This window comes from Doryrhamphus excisus, linkage group LG2, assembly GCF_037039965.1.
Source record: "Doryrhamphus excisus strain RoL-2023G ecotype Guam linkage group LG2, RoL_Dexc_Guam_v1.1, whole genome shotgun sequence".
Classification (NCBI taxonomy): Eukaryota; Metazoa; Chordata; class Actinopteri; order Syngnathiformes; family Syngnathidae; genus Doryrhamphus; species Doryrhamphus excisus.
In genome coordinates, this window is record NC_136358.1 from 4,703,093 (window position 1) to 4,723,247 (window position 20,155).

The 20,155-nt window shown below is 45.1% G+C and overlaps 2 protein-coding genes across 3 annotated transcripts; both read right to left on the minus strand.

The window, feature by feature from the left end:
- Positions 1–872: 872 nt before the first annotated feature.
- capgb (capping protein (actin filament), gelsolin-like b) lies at positions 873–6,404 on the minus strand. Of its 2 annotated transcripts, none has more exons than XM_058068050.2 (9): positions 6,287–6,404; positions 3,896–4,089; positions 3,671–3,825; positions 3,443–3,601; positions 3,223–3,372; positions 3,052–3,138; positions 1,465–1,597; positions 1,291–1,382; positions 873–1,062 (listed from the first exon to the last, which is right to left on the minus strand). In XM_058068050.2, exons 2-9 carry the CDS (start codon positions 4,086–4,088, stop codon positions 997–999), a joined length of 1,035 nt encoding a protein of 344 aa, XP_057924033.2. In that variant the 5' UTR covers position 4,089; positions 6,287–6,404; the 3' UTR covers positions 873–996. The 2 variants fall into 2 exon arrangements, with proteins under 2 accessions (XP_057924033.2, XP_057924032.2); XM_058068049.2 differs by lacking the exon at positions 6,287–6,404 and adding an exon at positions 5,729–5,747.
- Positions 6,405–10,013: 3,609 nt separating this feature from the next.
- On the minus strand, positions 10,014–19,598 carry polr2a (RNA polymerase II subunit A). Its single transcript, XM_058067848.2, has 29 exons — positions 19,269–19,598; positions 18,514–18,646; positions 18,304–18,440; positions 18,058–18,231; positions 17,677–17,958; positions 17,439–17,600; positions 17,141–17,361; positions 16,932–17,064; positions 16,727–16,851; positions 16,444–16,654; positions 16,145–16,354; positions 15,901–16,069; positions 15,740–15,834; positions 15,459–15,662; positions 15,157–15,379; positions 14,914–15,097; positions 14,661–14,832; positions 14,475–14,580; positions 14,186–14,391; positions 13,786–14,049; positions 13,500–13,707; positions 13,316–13,416; positions 13,132–13,236; positions 12,873–13,055; positions 12,587–12,790; positions 12,319–12,505; positions 12,122–12,235; positions 11,895–12,044; positions 10,014–11,817 (listed from the first exon to the last, which is right to left on the minus strand). The coding sequence occupies exons 1-29, from the start codon at positions 19,353–19,355 to the stop codon at positions 10,646–10,648; spliced, it is 5,922 nt and encodes a 1,973-aa protein (XP_057923831.1). The 5' UTR covers positions 19,356–19,598; the 3' UTR covers positions 10,014–10,645.
- Positions 19,599–20,155: the final 557 nt, after the last annotated feature.

Below are 20,155 nucleotides of genomic sequence, written 5' to 3' on the forward strand. Positions count from 1 at the left end.
AAAACACACGCATGCACGTGAAGAACATTAATTCATTCATTCATTCATTCATTCATTTTCTACCGCTTTTTCCTCACGAGGGTCACGGGGGTGCTGGAGCCTATCCCAGCTGTCTTTGGGCGGGAGGTGGGGTACACCCTGGACTGGTCGCCAGCCAATCACAGGGCACATATAGACAAACAACCATTCACACTCACATTCATACCTATGGACAATTTGGAGTCACCAATTAACCTAGCATGTTTTTGGAATGTGGGAGGAAACCGGAATACCCAGCTGTGTGGCTCCTGTGTTAGTAGCTAAACTTTGCCAAATTGCTATTATTACCTGACAACAAACAACAAATGTGTGTGCATGTCTGTAGGTAGGTCATGGCTGCCTTGTCGGAGCAGGAAGTGAGCAGCTTTATGATACACATAGCTCTATAATAGCATGTGTTGTGTTTAATAGCATGGCAAAGTCTCTCCAAACCTTTAACTGTTCCTGCATCTACAGCAATGTGCAAATATGCACATAAGTCAACACATATCGTATTGTATTATCGTATCGTATTGCATTAGTATTAAGTCTCCACATACAGTCGGTCTAGATAGATATACGATATATAGAATATGTACATATACTGTGCCTGTTTCTCAATTAATAGCATGAGAGTGTCTCTAAACTTTTGACTTGTACTGTGGGTAAATGTGACATAACGTCCGCAAAGCTTAACCCTGAAATTTTTCCACGCCATCGCCCTGGTTCAAAGGTCAAAGTCATTTATCATAGCAATGAATCACGGTATCACATTAATTTGTGTTGATTATATTTATGTTGTCCTGGTGACAATAAAAGCAAAACAAAGAGAAGAAACCAAGTGAAATTCTCACTACAGGTTCATATGTTTTTATTCATTTATAAAATTGGTATCACAAACTAATGTTGTTCATGACAATACAATATCAATGTTGTCAATGTGGGTACAAAAACCAGAATGAAATGTTTGATTTATGGTTAGTTCCAACACTTAAAAAATTGCTTGAACATGACGGTCTCCTTCCCCTGAGGCAGGATCTCCACCTGAAGCAGCAACAGCAAAAAAAGATAACTCATTTTTGAGGTGTGCAAGTGATCATAAAAAAAAAACAAACATGCAAGAGCAGGTGATAAGGGAGGCCCTGTCCACATGGGAATGCTCCTGAGATTTGTGTCCACACTAATAAATAGTTGCATCCAGACGGGAATGACTGTAGTCAGTTTTAGCCGGACCAAGTGTGAACACAACAGGATGGTAGTGTGTTGCTGTACCTGTGTTTTCATCCTGGGGTAGTTCATCTGCTCGATGAAGTTGTCAGCCATCTGCAGAGCCACTTTTTTCTCCTCAGCGTTGGCCCCCGAGCCTTAACATCAGGGATTGCAGAGATTAGGACCAATGAGAAGAACCATGACGTACAAATGAAGCATTGAAGGCCAAGTGATCACCTTTCCACACAAAGATCTTTCCATTGGCACCGTTGTCCAGAATGAAGCAGTCGTCACAAAGCAGCAGCTCCTTGGCAAACGGGCTCTTACCCACAACTTTGGTCAACGACATGGAGCCAGTCGCATCAGACACCTACGTGGAAGGAAGGAAGGAAGGAAGGAAGGAAGGAAGGAAGGAAGGAAGGAAGGAAGGAAGGAAGGAAGGAAGGAAGGAAGGAAGGAAGGAAGGAATTGATGATGAAGAAAGGAAGGAAGTGATGATGAAGGAAGGAAGAAAGGAAGGAATTGATGATGAAGGAAGGGAGGAAGGAAGGAAGGAAGGAATTGATGAGGAAGGAAGGAAGGAAGGAATTGATGATGAAGGAAGGAAGGAAGGAATTGATGATGAAGGAAGGAAGGAAGGAATTGATGATGAAGGAAGGAAGGAATTGATGATGAAGGAAGGAAGGAAGGAAGGAAGGAAGGAATTGATGATGAAGGAAGGAAGGAATTGATGATGAAGGAAGGAAGGAAGGAAGGAAGGAAGGAATTGATGATGAAGGAAGGAAGGAAGGAAGGAAGGAAGGAATTGATGATGAAGGAAGGAAGGAATTGATGATGAAGGAAGGAAGGAAGGAAGGAATTGATGATGAAGGAAGGAAGGAAGGAATTGATGATGAAGGAAGGAATTGATGAGGAAGGAAGGAAGGAAGGAAGGAAAGAAGGAATTGATGATGAAGGAAGGAAGGAAGGAAGGAATTGATGATGAAGGAAGGAATTGATGAGGAAGGAAGGAAGGAAGGAATTGATGATGAAGGAAGGAAGGAAGGAAGGAATTGATGATGAAGGAAGGAAGGAATTGATGATGAAGGAAGGAAGGAAGGAAGGAAGGAAGGAATTGATGATGAAGGAAGGAAGGAATGAATTGATGATGAAGGAATGAATTGATGATGAAGGAAGGAATTGATGAGGAAGGAAGGAAGGAATTGATGATGAAGGAAGGAAGGAAGGAATTGATGATGAAGGAAGGAAGGAAGGAAGGAATTGATGATGAAGGAAGGAAGGAAGGAAGGAATTGATGATGAAGGAAGGAAGGAATTGATGATGAAGGAAGGAACGAACGAACGAACGAATTGATGATGAAGGAAGGAACGAACGAACGAACGAATTGATGATGAAGGAAGGAAAGAAGGAAGGAATTGATGATGAAGGAAGAAAGGAAGGAAGGAAGGAATTGATGATGAATGAAGGAAGGAATTGATGATGAAGGAAGGAAGGAAGGAAAGAAGGAAGGAAGGAAGGAATTGATGATGAAGGAAGGAAGGAATTGATGATGAAGGAAGGAATTGATGAGGAAGGAAGAAAGGAATTGATGATGAAGGAAGGAAGGAATTGATGATGAAGGAAGGAATTGATGAGAAAGGAAGGAACGAACGAATGAACGAATTGATGATGAAGGAAGGAAGGAAGGAAAGAAGGAAGGAATTGATGATGAAGGAAGGAAGGAATTGATGAAGGAAGGAAGGAAATAAGGAATTGATGATGAAGGAAGGAAGGAAGGAAGAAGGTGAGCCTTGGTTTTTCCTCCAAAAAAGAGATGTTAAAAACCTTGTAGAGTGAGGCGGCGTTGGATATGTCGGCTTTGCTGTCCTCCTCCGGAGAGCTCTCAGCCAGCTCAGGCTTCTGTCCCAGGACCTGCCCCACATCCCACACAGCATCCAAGACATAAAAAAGAGTGATAAAATACACTGACTGGCCACGTCAGACGGTGTTTTGTACCTCCAGCATTTCTTCAGGCTCCTCCCCTTCACATGTGTCCACAATGCGAGCTTTGCCAAGTCTGTCCGTGTCACGAATCAGCGAGGCGATCTCCCGTACTTTCTGCTTCTCAAAGACATTGGCCTGAGATCCAGTCCAGGACACAATCACCTGAGCGTGAAAAATAGATTTGACATGAGACATTGTGGGTCACGTGCTGTTTTTGGGAGCATATCATCACCTTCCCAAGGTCCAAGATGAAGCAGTCTCCCTTGTTGAAGCTCTCCCAGGACAGCTCCACCTCCTTGGCACGGATGTTGCGTTTCCCTTTAATCTGGTACAAGCGCTGCACCGTCCCCGAGCCCTGAGACCTCCTGAAGCCCGATTCTACACCTCCATCCTGTGACGAGAGGCTCCTTTTCAACAAAACAACCTCAGCACTTTATACATGTGGTGCCATAGGTCAGACCTTGTAGCTGACGCCTCTGGGGAAGAGCTGCATAAACTCGGGGGACTCGTAGCCTTGGACATGCCTGTGCTGGATAGGGTCTCCACCCAGGAAGTTGTCCAGCTGGGTGGCCAGCATGGCGCATGCCACCTGCTCATCCCGGGACGACTTCTCACCTGCAAGAGCGACTTCTTTTAACACGACTCTTCAACGGTATCTCAAAGAAGAAGCAGTGTCTCGTCTCACCTATCCACATGTGAAGGTCGGCTCCCAGCTCACCACGGTTCTCCAGCACCAGGTAGGAGTCGCCGTTATAAAACGCTCCCGCCTCAGAGGGGAGCAAGGGCACCGCCTTCATCTTCTCCACCCTCCACAAGTGCAGGCCCAGCTCTCGGACCTCTGGACCGAACTGACCCGCTGCAGCCTGGAAGGGGAGCATGCTGCTCGGGGAGAGAACATGAGTATCATATCATTCAGGATGCTTCCCTAGACTGCAGAAAGGAGAAGTGAAAGCAAACGATCTTTACAAAGTTCCCAAATGACCACAACCAGTTGGTGACTTCCTCTCTGTAAGTAAACAGACTGATGACGGCCATTACACTAAGACTCAGATGAGATTGAGAGATAGTGTTGCTGCCAAAAGGCACAACACACAACATTTGTGCAACACAAAACCATGTGGGGGGGCGGCACGGTGGTGAGTGGTTAGCGCGTAGACCTCACAGCTAGGAGGACCAGGGTTCGATTCCACCCTGGGCCATCTCTGTGTGGAGTTTGCATGTTCTCCCCATGCATGCGTGGGTTTTCTCCGGTTTCCTCCCACATCCCAAAAACATGCTAGGTTAATTGGCCACTCCAAATTGTCCATAGGTATGAATGTGAGTGTGAATGGTTGTTTGTCTATATGTGCCCTGTGATTGGCTGGCGATCATGATGATCCAAATATTCATAGTGTTGATACCAAGCATGATATCAGTGTCTGAGCCAAATTAGCATGACACCACTGATATATTTCAGTTTGATATACAAATTCTGCAATTTTTAATTAGAAAAATGTTAAAAAATGATTGGAATTGTAGAGAAAATACATTTATTCATTCATTCATTTTCTACCGCTTTTCCTCACAGCGGGGGGTGCTGTAGCCTATCCCAGCTGTTTTCAGGCGAGAGGCGGGGTACACCCTGGACCGGTCGCCAGCCAATCACAGGGCACATGTAGACAAACAACCATTCACACTCACATTCATACCTATGGACAATTTGGAGTCGCCAATTAACCTAGCATGTTTTTGGAATGTGGGAGGAAACCGGAGAACATGCAAACTCCACACAGAGATGGCCGAGGGTGGAATTGAACCCTGGTCCTCCTAACTGTGAGGTCTAACCACTCGACCGCCGTGCCGCCCATATGCAAATATAGCAATTTTTAAATACAAAAATGTTAAAAAATGATTGGAATTGTAGAGAAAATACACATAATACAACATTTTTGTTTGCCTAAAATCTTAGTATTGTGTTTTATTCTGATTATAATCATGCTCTACAAATTAAAGGCAAAATCATTCAACGATCTCGGAAATGGTTCACATAAATAGCACTGGTATCAGTGATACCGACCCAGGATTTATACTTGATATCAGGTCGATGCCAAAATGTGCAGTATCGCCCACTCCTGACTGCACACACCGCAAAGTTTCGCCATACTGTATGCTGATGTGCAAACGAAGGCCGTTCTTATGACACAGGAGGAACGCTGGTTCCTCTCAATGCCTTTGGAATCTGTGCCATCATAAAGTGCTTATGTGGCACAACAGATGATGAGGATGCTCTGACAGGGTGATACCTTATCAGCTTGCTCTGGATCAATAAATATTAACATAACAAGGGTGGAGCTCTAATGTAAGTTCATGACAGAGACTTCAGATAAGCAAGAACTTGAAAGTGATAGTTAGCATTCATAATGCCACTGTAGTGACCAAAGTGCACTGAGCCATGACTGTTGCTAATTTCAATATTTATAATGTCTGAACTAGAGTGCAAGACGGGCCACTCCAAGCGAGAGGAAAGAGCCAACTCAACTGCTGGATGATGCTGTCTGACTCTGGCTCCATCTTCAGAGGCCTCTGGAGAGTCTGGTCGAGAGGTCCGGGAGAACTTTATGCTCAACTCAGTCTGATCAGGCGGCTTCTATGCCGAAGGTAACTGAAGCCGCTGTGATGAAAGCCTAGCTACCTGTGACGACGGTGCAAGGGGGGGGGGGGGGGGGGGCTGGGGTAGAGTCAGGTTCCACGAGCCTGGCTACAAGGACGGCGACCTTATGTCTACTCTCTGTGTGCATAATGCATTTCAGACCCTCCATGTTTCGCTAATGTTTACCACAAACACCCCCCACCTTTACTTTCAGGAAGTGGTGAAGCTCAATTTGATAAATGATAAGAAGAGAAGAACTTTTCACAACTAACAGCTACAGTCGATTATTGTCCTGCTCTGACGCTTCTCAGTTGACTCGGAGTATGGAAAAAATGAAAACTGAAGGTTTAGGACGTGGCAATTGCAACAAAAGTAATAATGTGTACTGTATATTATAACCAATAAGAGTAATATGTGCATATAAAAAGGCTGAGGTTGAAGGCTTACCTTGCAAAATGAGGGTGGGGCAGGACCAAACTGGTAAAGACTCAACAGAAAAGTGGTCATGCAAGGAGGAGAAGCACTTCCAAAACACACAAATTCTTTCTGACACACACACACACACTCCCCACATATTTCCTGTCTGTGTCAGCCCAGTCGCCTGTCTCAAACACAAAAGACACCTAAACATTCAATGCAAATACAATCGACAATCTCTCTGATTCAATCTCTCTGATTCAATCTTCCATTTGATGAAGTAAACCTAATCATTTTTCTGATCATTGTCTTTTTTAAGCTATCTAAATGACATTACAGCAGCCAGACCATCAATTCCTGACAATGAATCTCAGCACTCAACTGCATATTTGGAATCAATCCATTAAAAGTCAAATAAATAACTAAATACATTTCTTAACATTATTGAATGAGTTTGTGAATTTTCCTTTAATTTGTGAACTACAAAAAAAGTATGGCTCTTATCATGCTAGTATCAACCCCCATAGTGACACTACCCTTTGTATTGATATTTGGATCGAGCCGCCCATCCATTACCACACAACCAGCTCTTATTACTATGACGCAGCCTACACACCTTCATACAAGTACTGGTTGAGGTTAGCCTTTGAGTAATGCAATATTGCACACAATGAGTCATAGTTTGCACATGTTTAGACAGGTGGAGTATGCTTATATAATTTAAATGAACCTGTTTTTTTTTTTTGCATGTATCATGTATATTTGTATTATTCTAGTTAGTAGTTGTAGTAGTAGTAGTTGTGTGCTCATTCATTTTGTTGTTACTACTATTCAGTATATTTATTGTATTATTATTCTTTAAGGGTCTGATGGGTACCCCGCCTCTCACCCAAAGACAGCTCCAGTGACCCTCGTGAGGATAAGCGGTACAGTAAACAGACGGCTGCATGGCGGTCAAGTGGTAAGCATGCAGGCCTCACAGCTAGGAGACCTGAGTTCAATTCCACCATCTCTGCGTGGAGTTTGCATGTTCTGCCCATGCATGCGTGGGTTTTCTCCAGGGACTCGGGCTTCCTCCCACATTCCAAAAATTAATTGGCAACTCCAAATTGTCCATAGGTATGAATGTGAGTGTGAATGGTTGTTTGTCTATATGTGCCCTGTGATTGGCTGGCGACCAGTCCAGGGTGTACCCCAACTTTCGCCCGAAGACAGATGGAATAGGCTCCAGCACCCCTGCGACCCACTTAAGTCCAGCTTAATGGACTTGAGCTGCCAAGAGGGCTCCAATATTCAAACGTTGTGCTGTGGTGGACACTTGGGGGCAGGTCTCTCTCACTGGATGTGACGTCATCGTTTTCAAAGTGGCCGTTTGCTTCAATTACAGTGTCTCCAACCCACCGATTGCTTTTTGGGACTTCCCCAGTCGATCGGTGTTGTAAATTCTCTACTTAATATTTTTATATTTGGCGCAGGCACTGTTCGGGTCGAACTTCGTATATCTACGACAGGCACCTTGTAGGGCAGCTAAGGGTCCTTCTTAGGACCAATGGCACAGTCAGCTTGTCACTATACGCTTTGTACGAAGAAGTTTATTATTTCTTTCAGAGCTTTATCAAACAAAGTGGCAGCGCAATGGAGTATAAAACGTATACCGTATGATCCTCGGTGTCCAGTCTTCATATGCTTTGTACGACTAATTATAAAATAAAAATTGGATTTTAATACTTCCTTATTATGCCTGCGCTGTTTTGGCCGCCATGATGGTGAGCAGAATCCAGAAACATGAAACGGTTTCTGGATTCAACAAATTAAAAAAATAAATAAAAAATGTTACTTATTAAGCGTTGGTAACACTGTAAGGAGGGAAAAATACTTTCTTTTATAATGCTTCTCGGGTTGTAATTCCACATGGTGATATGTGACCCGAGTAGAGAATGAATGAGTGAATACATGTGTAAGCATGTATGTGTGCTGTATGTATATATATTCATTGTGTTCAGGCTCACCCGTAATTTTGAGTGTTAGGCGCTAATTTGTTTTTAATTTTTATTCACATACCCCCATGGCAATTGACGAACCCCTGGGGTACACTTACCCCACTTAGGGAACCACTGTTGTACACTATTGTCCGTCTAACCCCGCCTCCTTTCTTGCTCCTCTTAATGGTTGAACTTTGACCTAACTGCGACTACATTCTGTTCCATTTATTTACGGGAATTCTTGCTAAAATGTTTCCGGTGTTGACAGAGTGACAGGTATGACAAGTTTTTGTTCAATTTTACTCGTAATTGTGACAAATATAGTTGTTGTTTTTTTTACATAGTACGTTCTTCTAAACCACTATTGGTAACATATGCTAGCTGCTGGTGTTGTTGTTATAAAGTATTGTTTTTTAAAATGTAATCTCTAGCCACTTGTAGTGTCCCTTTACTAGCTACCAGTCAAGTAGCTACGTATGTGGCACAGTGCTTTCGTTAGCTACCACAATTGGGCGTAGCTTGAATACATCCGGGGTTTTTATACTGTTTCTTCTCCTTTTAACGAATTGGAATGATCGAGAATGATGACGTTTGCTTCCTGGAAACGTTATCCAGTCATTTAAAATAAATAGTAGTTTTAACATCTACTAGGAAGTTATTTGCAGTAGTTGTTATGGCTACATTACTGATAACAAAAACATTTTAATTAGTCTAAAACGTGTCTGTTTTTCTTCGTAAGCAACAGTGCCCCCTTGTGTCGCACGCAGCAGGTTAAAAACCAATGATAATGCCGTACAATGCATACAATTTGAAATTTCCTTTATTCATATTCACAAACAATAGTCGTTTAACCATCTTTGTATAAAAAAAAAACCTAAACGGTCCAAATGAATTTAACAGAAAAGGCACACATATTTGGAAATGATAACCAAAGGACCATTGATTTCTTACCAAAGTTAAGACAGAAAATTAAATTACCTCTGTTAAGAGAACATTTTTGGTCCTTGAAGTAAACATCTTCAAATTATGCAGCACACTATTATTGAACAGTATGTTATGTGGCATAATACTAATATGAGTGTACTGAACTTACTGAGTGGCGTGCAGTCTGTGCCAGCAAGGCCTTCCTTGCTGGCCAAACACATCAAAAACACTGACCTACATTTACAACTTCATTCTAGTATTTATTGCATGAAATTATATTACGTTATTATTTTACAGCCCATTATCTTATTTTGTAGCATGTGTCTTAGTTGTACATGTTAATTTTGGCCGATCAGATTTCATACCAGTGTCTTTCCATACTGTGGTTGATGTCAGAAAACCTATTGATTACCACACAAGTTGTCAGAGCGCTTCAATGCATCATCACAACCACAGTGACACTTAATTGATCCTGTTCTGACCTGAAGAAAGAAGACAGGCTTGGAGTTGCTCATCGGTGTATGTTTTATATATGCCTAGGAAGGGGTGTGTTCACTAGACTTGGGGTGATAACTGAGTGTTGAAAGTGATGTATGTCATTTGTTTTTGCCATGTTTAAATATTGGCTCTGACCTGCTTCAGATTATGTAGTCTATAGTTTTGAAGTTTGTATATGTTTAGAAGTATTGGAAGAGAAAGGGTTGACTGGTTTGTTGCTGTAGTAATGGTATTCATCTGCAATGCCATGCATTGTTAGTGTTGTTGTATATTATTGATTTCTACATTTGTGACGTGATGGTGGTTACTAACAGGTTCATTGGTCATGCACCAATAACACATCAGTCAAAAAGTCAGAGTCAAAAACACTTGTTGTGAAATCCCCGCCCCCAGTCAAAAACAAAAACAAATATACACAAAAGATTGTGAAATTATTTCTATACAGCGGCCACTTTAACTTTCCTTAAATCAGTCTTTCCTCTCCTTGAAACCCTGTCTTGCCAATAACACTCATTCAAACAAGTCCTGATGTTCTGGATGGACCAGGCATCACACCAGGATTCCATGTAAATGAAATCAACACAACAGCTTAGCAAGTGCAATCCGCAAACCCCCCCATCGCAATTTCTTTTGTTAGCAAACATGGACACTGCTTACTAATATTTCCTCTTTTCTGACTCATAGGCAGAACGAGGAGAAGCAGGTTTGAGGGGGGAAGGGATTAACTGTGGATGAAGTAGGATAAGGAAAAGGAAACATTTGTGGCAAATATTAAAATGAGCAATTTAAATTAAACTAACAGCTGTTTCTTTTAATGTCCTCTGCAAGTTGCTAACCAGATGAGAGGAAACCAAACCTGCAACCTTGTACACTGTACAAGTCAAATTTTGGGAGACAAAGCAAAAAGCAAAGTAAGGATGGATGGCCAAAATATGGAGGGTCAGAGGCGTGGTCCGCCCTTAGTGGCCTCTTCTGTTGTAGCGCCTCAATTGTTCTCCTCGTCGCTGTCGTCGGGGCTGATAGCTGGGCTGTACGTGGGCGACGTGGGGCTGTATCCGGGTGAGGTTGGGCTGTAAGTGGAGCCTTTCGGGCTTGTTGGCGAGTAGGTAGGCGATGTGGGCGAGTACTTGGGTGAAGTTGAGGAATATGTTGGGGAAGTGGGGGAATATTTGGGGCTGGTGGGCGTGTAAGTTGGAGAGGTGGGGGAGTAGGTGGGGGAGGTGGGGCTGTATTTGGGTGTAGTCGGGGAGTAAGTGGGTGACGTAGGGGAGTATTTCGGAGACGTAGGGGAGTATTTCGGTGACGTAGGAGAATACTTGGGTGATGTAGGAGAATACTTGGGTGAGGTGGGAGTGTATTCTGGCGAGCTGGGGCTGTATGAGGGTGAGGTTGGGGTGTATTTGGGTGAAGTGGGCGAATAGGATGGGGAGCTGGGGCTGTATGACGGTGAGCTGGGTGTGTAGGTGGGCGACTGATGGGTGTAACGTGGACTGGAGGGCGAGTAAGATGGCGAAGTTGGGGAGAAGGAAGGCGAAGTGGGGGAATAGTTGGGGCTGGTCGGTGTGTAGTTGGGGGAGGTTGGAGAGTAGGAGGGCGACGTGGGAGAGTAAGAGGGCGATGTGGGAGAGTAGCTGGGCGAGGTGGGCGTATAGTTTGGCGATGTGGGGCTGTAGCTGGGGCTTGTTGGAGAGTAGGAGGGAGAGGTGGGCGAGTAAGATGGAGAGGTGGGTGAGTATGACGGGGATGTTGGGGAGTAAGAGGGAGAGGTTGGAGAGTACGAAGGAGACGTAGGGGAGTAGCTCGGCGACGTCGGACTATAACTGGGTGAAGTGGGGCTGTAGCTTGGGGATGTCGGAGAGTAGGAGGGAGATGTTGGGGAGTATGACGGGGAGGTTGGGGAGTAGGAGGGTGATGTTGGAGAGTAAGATGGAGATGTAGGAGAGTAAGAGGGCGATGTTGGGGAATAACTGGGAGAGGTGGGAGAATATGAGGGAGATGTTGGGCTGTAGTTGGGGCTTGTGGGGGAGTAAGAGGGAGAAGTTGGCGAGTAGGAAGGTGACGTTGGGGAATAGCCAGGGCTCTGAGGGGTGTAGCCGCCTGGGGAGCGAGGCTCGTAGGCAGGGGAAGTTGGGGAGTAGTTGGGTGACATGGCGCCTCCTGAGGAGGAAAAAAAATATTTGATGACATGACATCACCTAATTTAAATGTTCTTAAAAAAACAAAGTGCCACCAACCTGGTGATGGGATGTAGGGGCTGGCAGGTCCAGGAGATCCTGGGGAGCCAGGAGTGGGGGACCAAGCCGGGGAATACCCAGGAGAGAAGCCACTTGCATCAGAGGCTGCACTTGGTGAGAAGCCTGCTGCCCCGGGGGTCATGCCACTCCCTGAGGGAGGAGAAATACAGGTCAGAGGTCAGAAAATGAAGGCATACATGGCGATGACGGCAATGACGACAACTCACCAACACTGGGAGACCAGGCACCGTGGGCTGGTGTCGCGCCGGTGTTCCAAGGGGTCATAGCGGGGGATCTTCCACTCAAGGGACTCGGTGCGGTGCCAAAGAACATTCCGGTGGCTGGAAACAGAACAGACAAATGAGGACTATCACATCATGTAAAAAGTAAAAGGCTACCATTGGGCTAAAATTTTGCCACTTACGTCCAGCCACGCTGATGCCAGGAATGTTTGTGGGGATCTCCATGCCATATTTGCATTTCTCAGCATCCAACAGAAGGTCAAAGCAGCCCGTTCCAGCAGGAGCAAGCTGGCCAAGCATGATGTTCTCAGACACGCCCTTCATTGGATCACTTTCACCATGAGATGAAGCCTCCATCAACACATCCACCTGAACAGGAAAAGACAGACGTGTAGGCGGTACAGTTCAACCGTCTTTAAAGAATGTCAGAAAAAGAAGCAACATTCTCACCGTCTCCTCAAAGGAACACTTCATAAGCGGGCCCGTATCTTGACGGTTGATTCCGTGACGTGTGATGGCCATCAGGTGACCACGGCATGTCATGGTGTCACAAAGAAGCGCCAAGTGACGATAGTTGACATAGGAGCCGTCAAATGAGATGACGTGGTACAATTCCCTCTCCAGAGCCTTTCGCACAGCCTCAATTCCCAGCACCTGCAGTGACGTGAAGAACCAAATCAGATTTTTTGTGCTGGAAAAACATCAGTCATTGAAACTGCTGTAGTTACTTTCTTACCGTAAAGATCTCCACAATGTCGTTAGAGGTGGTCCTGACGGGATCGACGTCCTTCTCACTGAGAACCCTCATGAGGCTCACGCCGTCCGTCTCAAGGATCCATTCCTGCAGGGCCTTGAACTCTCCATCCTCAGTGATTATGATCTTCTTCTTGTTGTCCGTCTGGGGCAAGTGCATGTATACCTGGACAAGCAAAGTTTGACCTCAGATAAGATCATACTTTTAAAATAAAAGTAATATATCGGATATCAGTGATTACCTTGCTGATTTGTTCGATGCCTTGAAGCGTCATGTCTGTCAGCATGTTGGACTCTATGCACCTCAGAAAAACGTCATCGTCCATTTCGTCCACCACCTCCTCGTCCTAGTCAACAAAGTTATTACAGGTTTTTGCTGCTTCACTTGTTTTTACGTGACATTACTGTTGAGATATAATTGCTCACGTCTTGGAACTTGTTCTCGTCGCTGTTCATGATTCGGATTCTCAAAACCAGCTTTTCAGCGTTGTCATCATTGAAGATACAGTTGAGGTCATCCCCAAAACCTTTTGAGTTTCCGCAATTAACAATGTGGATGAGAAAGTGTCGCTCAACAACGTCACAACTGAATACACGCACACACACATACCTGCATTTATCTTTTCTGCGATCTGCTCCATGGTCAACTTGCGATCCGTCATGTGCTTGCGGTCAAGCTCAATGCGCAGCAGCCACGGGGAAATGCGAGTCACGTCAAAGTCTGGCATCTCATAGTAGACATTCACCCACTCCTGGTCCTCGGCCACCACAGTGTTTTGGGGGTTGGGGTCGTAGTAGATGGCAGTGTTGGCGGTCACCTGGAACACGGGATTTCTTGATTGAGTCAGGGGGGGGCACACTTGGGAGTGATGAAATAATCAAAGAGCTCCTGTCACCTTTCTTAGTGTGGTGTGCTCCAGTCGACAGAGAATGTCTTTGGCTCTTTCTGCATCCCGGGCGGCCTGGCCCAGCAGGAACACGGTCAGCGAGGGTGTTTTGGGCTTCTTGGAAATGTTGATCAACTCCTTCAGACGTGGTACACCAAGGGTCACGTTCTTGGCCGACACACCGGCGTAGTGGAAGGTGTTCAAGGTCATCTGTGTGGCTGGTTCTCCAAGAGACTGAGCAGCCAAAGCACCAACCATTTCTCCTGGGTGAGCCTGGTGAAAAACAATGGAGAATTTCAGACTTTTCATTCAAAATGTGGAACATTAATTTTTTAAGAATCAAAACGAGGAATCTGAAAAACTCCCAAACCTAGTGGTAAACCTTGAAACTATGTCTTACTGAACTTACAATAGATTGGTTGAACTTGGTCTCAATCTCTCCCAGCAGCCAGTCAAAAGCCTCGGTGGTAAGACGGAACTCTTCTGTCATACGTTTGGAGCACAGTGTGGAGCGCAGGTGGATGTTGAAGAGCAGCGTGGCGTTCTCCTGGGCCTGTCTGCTGAGTGGGTCATCACCGTTCACAATCACCAGCTTCTTACTCAGCTCACGAACACCTGAGACAGACACCATCATACGTTGAGGTATTTGCTTGTGTATTGTTATAGTCCTTATTGACTAATGTCTAAAGTCAACTAACCGTCAACAACCCGAACTGGATTGAGATCAGTTGGAGTGCGCGTGTTGATGCGGAAGATCTTCTGAGCGTTCCAGATCATTCTTGCCAAATTACACGGCAGCACCACCTTTAGGGGAGAAGTAGTGTTGCAATGCGTGAGTAGCAGAGGCCAAACATGCTCATGGGGTAGAAAAGACACATACATACCTTACTGTCACCAGTCGGGAAAATGGTTCGGAGGCTCTCCCTGTCCTCCTTCATCTTCTCAAACTCTCTCTCCAGTGTTCCCTGTACGAGGGCGTTGGTCATCACGTCTTTCACCACATCCTCCTGAAGCGTTCGCCTCAGCGCTCGCTCGTTAGTGCAATCAAACTTGAACCTAAGGGAATTAGACATTGAATTAAATTAGCATTTAATTGTCTTGTTTCTGAAAATTGTGTAAGAATGGTTTATAGCTGACTTTTTTTCAAAAGCTTTGTTTGATGGTTTGAGCGTTGCCATGTTTTGGAACTCCACATTCTCTCCCGCCAGGCCGTCTTCGCCGTAACGAAGCTGCACCACTTGGTTGATAGAGTTGCGCACTGTGCCATCATACTTGACCATGACAGACTCCATGGACTTGATCAGACGCCGCTGAATGTACCCTGTGACATATCTGTTTAAGTTTGTGGACTAATTTACATACACCTCTACATTTAGTTACCTGTCTCAGCCGTCTTGACAGCCGTGTCGATAAGACCCTCTCTGCCTCCCATGGCATGGAAGAAGAACTCTGTTGGAGTCAGGCCAGCCAGGTAGGAATTCTCCACAAAGCCTCTGCTCTCTGGGCCGTAATCATCCTTGATGAAGTGAGGCAATGTGCGGTGTTTGAAGCCAAAGGGGATTCGTTTACCCTCCACGTTCTGCTGCCCCACCACAGCAATAACCTACGGCAAGGTGGTCACACTTAAGTTTTCAGGACACAAATGTGAAAAAAATATTTACATCTCAAGACCGGAACTCTACCTGCGAGATGTTAATCTTTGAGCCCTTGGATCCGGCCACCACCATGGACTTGAAGTTGTTGTACTCCGACAGAGACTTCTGAGCGGAGGAGCCGGTTTTGTCACGAGCGTCATTGAGGATACGATTCACCTGGTTCTCAAAGGTCTGCCTCAATGTGTTACCAGGCGTTGGCTCTAGCTCGTTGTTGTGGGCCTTCTCAATGACCTGGTGGAAATATTGCAAGTTAAGACTGAACCTCAACATTCAGTCCGAGGTTGTAAATATTGTCGAATGTGTCATACTTCTATCACATCCTGTTTGGCTTTCTTGATTGTATTCTGGATGTCAAGGTAAGTCTTGGCATCAGCAATGGAGTCGCCAATACCGATGGAATGACCTGGAAAAAACATTCACAGCTTTAAACTGTCATCCAATGGTCAGTCCAGTCAGTTTTCAGCCTTACCTTCAATGAGCAGCCAGTTGTTCACCACAGTTTGGATGTTGGAGTAGAACAATCTAGTGATGTCATGTCCCATCTCCAAGTAGCAAATGTGGACAAGGGAGCCGGCTGACGTTCCCAGAGACTTCTTACACAGGATCCCCATAATCAACTCGCCATTTTCCACTATGACCTACAAGGCAAACATTCAAATGTAAGATCACTTGACTTGTAACCAGTTTCTCTTTGTCGCAATGACTGGTGATACCTTGGTGTCTCCAGGTGAAATGTGTTTGTAAGGACCACTGTCTTCATCATCAGGGTGTGTGCTGTGCGTGCGGATGACATTGATGTGTCCGGGAATGATCAAGCTGAAGATCTGTTTGCCGGTCCACAGTGGGCGGGGCTTGAGGATGGCCGGCTGGGGCATCTTTCCATCCCAGGTGGAGAGGAACATGAGGAGGTTCATGACATCACCCTGCAGTAAGGAAGAGTCTCACTATTTGCAAACTTTATAACGTTAAAAAAAAGTTGACAGTCTTTGCTGGGTGTCCACAAACATCTCACCCTCTCCAAAAAGACGTCCCTCTTGGTGAATTTGCGTACAGCTGTGAGAGTGTCCTGCACAATTCCCATGACGGGCCTGTTGGACTGGGGCGTGACAATCATACGTGGCACCATAGCCAGCTCTTGAATCTCTGCCCTCGTCTCGAGGGACTGCGGCAGGTGGAGGTTCATCTCGTCTCCGTCAAAGTCAGCGTTGTAAGGGGTGGTGACACTAGCGGGAGACAATAGGCTGTTTAGTGCACCCTATTACAAACTAAATACAACAAACAAATGTATTTCATACCTGAGGTTGAGCCGAAATGTGGACCAGGGCAAAATTCGAACCCTGTGTCCCATCATGGACATTTTATGTAGAGTGGGCTGTCTGTTAAAGATGACGGTGTCTCCGTCACACATGTGTCTTTCCACCTACAAGAGGACAACACCCGCTGTTAGTCACAATATTTCTAATGCAATAGTTATAATCTTTAGGGCTATTTCAATGGCACCTTATAGCCAATCTGCAAATGAAGGTCACTTGGCTGAGGGTGAAAACGCAGGTCAATTCTGTCACCATTGTCACGAATGATGTATTTGGCCCCAGGATACTGGCTGTTGCCTCGTCGTACTAGCTCCTGCAATCTTAAAACACAACAGGCAAAGGGGACTTACATTTGAACTGCTGTGTGGTTTTCATTCGCTGGATTCTGTCTCATACCTGTCAATGTTGAAGGGCGTGACAATCTCAGGGAAGGTCATATTGGCAGCGATGGATCGCGGGACGCCCACTTGGTCAATTTGGAGATTTGGGTCCGGGGTGATTACAGTTCTCGCTGAGAAGTCAACACGCTTGCCCATCAGGTTACCACGGACTCTGCCTTCCTTCCCCTTTAGACGCTGTTTAATAGACTTGAGAGGGCGGCCAGACTTTTGCGTCGCCTGAGAGGAAGAATAATAAAATATGAAAACAGCGATCATCCAGTCAATGAATTACATAATAAGGGTACTACACGTACCCTTGGCAAGCCAGGCAGTTCATTGTCCACCATTGTGGCCACGTGGAACTGAAGCAACTTGACGTCTTCTGCGATGACATGAGCTGCTGCACCGCTTTGCTCGTTTCTCCTCAGCTGGTTGTTGATTTTGACAATGTCAGCCAGCTTGTGGGTCAGGTCATCCTAGAAAAGCCAAGATTAGCATGTCGTACAACTTTCTGTGTGATTTGCAAACATCTATCAACTTGAGCACTCTTACCTGGTTGCGAGCAGAGCCCTGCATGACTACAGCAGGCCTGACAGCCAGCGGGGGCACTGGAAGCACAGTGACGATCATCCATTCCGGTCGTGCAAATTTGGGATCCATGCCCAAAATGACGTCTTCCTCATCAGAGATGCGTTTGAAGATCTCATGCACGCGCTCTGGGCTCAATAGGATTTTCTTCTCCTGGGAATCTTCATTGACATGTTTCCACTCTGCGTAGAGCTCCAGACCAGAGCGTCTAATGCGTGGCTGGTAGCGTCCACAACCTCCGTGGCCCTGCACAAATCACCAGGCGGAAATGAAAAGGAATAATTGGTCTAAACGAGGGATTACTGTACTTGTTAGTTTAACTGTTAAATATTTCCAACCAAATACCTTCTCCTTTGTGAGGTCTTCCTCTGTCTCCTGCTGCTCCATCCCAAACTTGTTGTCCATCTCCTCTCCTCCTTCACAGATATTTTTACCTTTGCACAGCTCATACACATGCGTCAAGCGCTTCCTGGGTTGTCCTTTGGATTTGCCGAGGATGTCTTTGATCTTTGGGTTGTTCTACAGACAGAAATACATTTATTTTAAAACAGACAAAAGATTCCCGCATGCAAAAATTCAATATGCACTTACCGCATCTACTAGTAGCTTGGAACAAAAGAAGCAGACACAGCGCAGAACCTTCATTATCTTGGAAATGAAGCCGACGTGGAAAACTGGCTTTGCCAGTTCTATATGCCCAAAGTGTCCCGGGCATTCAGTCATGTTGCCTGAAAAAAAAGATAAAAAATCAGCGTCAAGACCAATTGACACAGCAAATGTGTTAATGTTGTAATATTGTACCTGCACATGTCTGACACCTCCCACTTCGTTCTATAACTCCTTGTCTTGGGTCCATAAGGCCACCAAGTTTAGGGCGGCCACCTTCTGTGGTTTCAGGGTATTTGATTCCCCCTTCCGTGACTGACATTCGTTTCTAAAGCAGACAATGTTGTGCATCAGTGTCAAAGCAAGTATCACTGTTAATGAAATTCAATTTTCCTATATGAAAGCTTGCATGGTGATTAAAAAAAAATCAAGCATCCACCTCAAATACATCTGAATTGTGCAGTTATTCAGGTTCAGTCCAAATAGGGAGGCTTGTTTAGTGTAACTATTCAACTCTAAAGTAAGAAAAAATACATAATTGACTTTTCAAAAGTATTTTTATTTTTTATTATTGGGTGATATTCCCATCAATACAGTGCGACCAGTGTTAGAACCAAATGAGCTGTAAACATAAAACTGTGTTTTACAAGAAAAAAAACTGACTCTGTTCATTGTCGCTGTAACGACTTCTAAAGTGTTACAGAAAAATAAATTCGAAACAGGTTTCGTTTAACTCAAAGCGATGTGCTCAAAGTTTGCAAACTTCCTCGAACACGCTTGTTAGCCTGAACAGCTAGCTAGGTTAGGCTAACAGCTAGCATCTTTCATTGTAAACAGACATGTCTTTGCCACGATGTCAAACTACAACATCCGTTTCTAAACCATGAATGTGTGTATGGTTTGTAAATGTATGAATACAATTTTCCCCTTTCCCCCAACAGAAGACCTACAAGCTCATCGGGGCTGATGATGCCGAACTGAACTCTCTTGATCGTGCGCAAGGAGCATGCGCTGTCGCCGGAGGGCGGCCCGTGCATCCTGTCTATTCAAAAGACGCGTCCTTCCTCGGCACGTCGCTTTGTGAGCAGGAACAGCCTGTAAGTATTCACCACGGTCCCGGGCAGGCCACCAATGGCGGGATCCGAGGGACCTCTGTTGTCAGTCGCCTTCAAGACCAAATTTAACTTGTTTTGAGCCGAGCGAATTGACGAGCAACCGTCCCTTCCCCTTTTCCGATCTACTACGTCGGACGCTCTCAGCGCTTGTGAGCTGTGACGAGCCCAGCGCGCCCTTATATATACTGAGCAACTGCTACGGGGGCGACTAGTCCAGAAGGCAGGGTCCACGTCTTTGTTACGTAGTTAGTAGGTGGGACATGGCGGGTCGCAATATAACGCTCATTGGCTGTATTGTTGTGCCTTATGAATAAATAATATGGTTTTACGTAAGCCAATGAAAGATTGTGTTTCTTTTCCCAGCAAATCACAAAGGAAGGCGGGTGTTAAGTTTACAAAATCTCATTCCTATTGGTCAAATGACACCAGATTAGCCTGTCGTTCAAGTAGTATTGAATCGTAATGAGAAAATGTTAAATCAACCTCTCCCGATTGGTGTGTTTTATCATTAATATTGAGTAGAACTGAAAAGTTCACCAATGACGGTCAAGATGCCGACCTTATTATAACAATTTAGACAAACCCCGCCTCTTTCCCGATGTTTGCCGATAGCAGCCGATGTGAATTTCTCCCTCAGAGCAAAAATTAAAAAAACTCTGTTCTCGGGTTCGTCTCGCTCTGGGTGAGCCTGGGCTCTAAGAAAAGAGGATCAGTGTTGAGGC

What these genes read in the sequence shown, in the direction of transcription:
- capgb (XM_058068050.2), bottom strand. Translation starts at nt 4,088, where the DNA reads ATGCTCCCCTTCCAGGCTGCAGCGGGTCAGTTCGGTCCAGAGGTCCGA. An exon ending in CCAGAGGCGTCAGCTACAAG is followed by an intron (nt 3,602 to 3,670) that starts GTCTGACCTATG and finishes CTCTCGTCACAG; the next exon opens with GATGGAGGTGTAGAATCGGG. An exon ending in AGCCTGAAGAAATGCTGGAG is followed by an intron (nt 3,139 to 3,222) that starts GTACAAAACACC and finishes GATGTGGGGCAG; the next exon opens with GTCCTGGGACAGAAGCCTGA.
- polr2a (XM_058067848.2), bottom strand. Translation starts at nt 19,355, where the DNA reads ATGCACGGGCCGCCCTCCGGCGACAGCGCATGCTCCTTGCGCACGATC. An exon ending in TTTCACCTGGAGACACCAAG is followed by an intron (nt 16,070 to 16,144) that starts GTATCACCAGTC and finishes TTTGCCTTGTAG; the next exon opens with GTCATAGTGGAAAATGGCGA. An exon ending in CCAAACAGGATGTGATAGAA is followed by an intron (nt 15,663 to 15,739) that starts GTATGACACATT and finishes TATTTCCACCAG; the next exon opens with GTCATTGAGAAGGCCCACAA.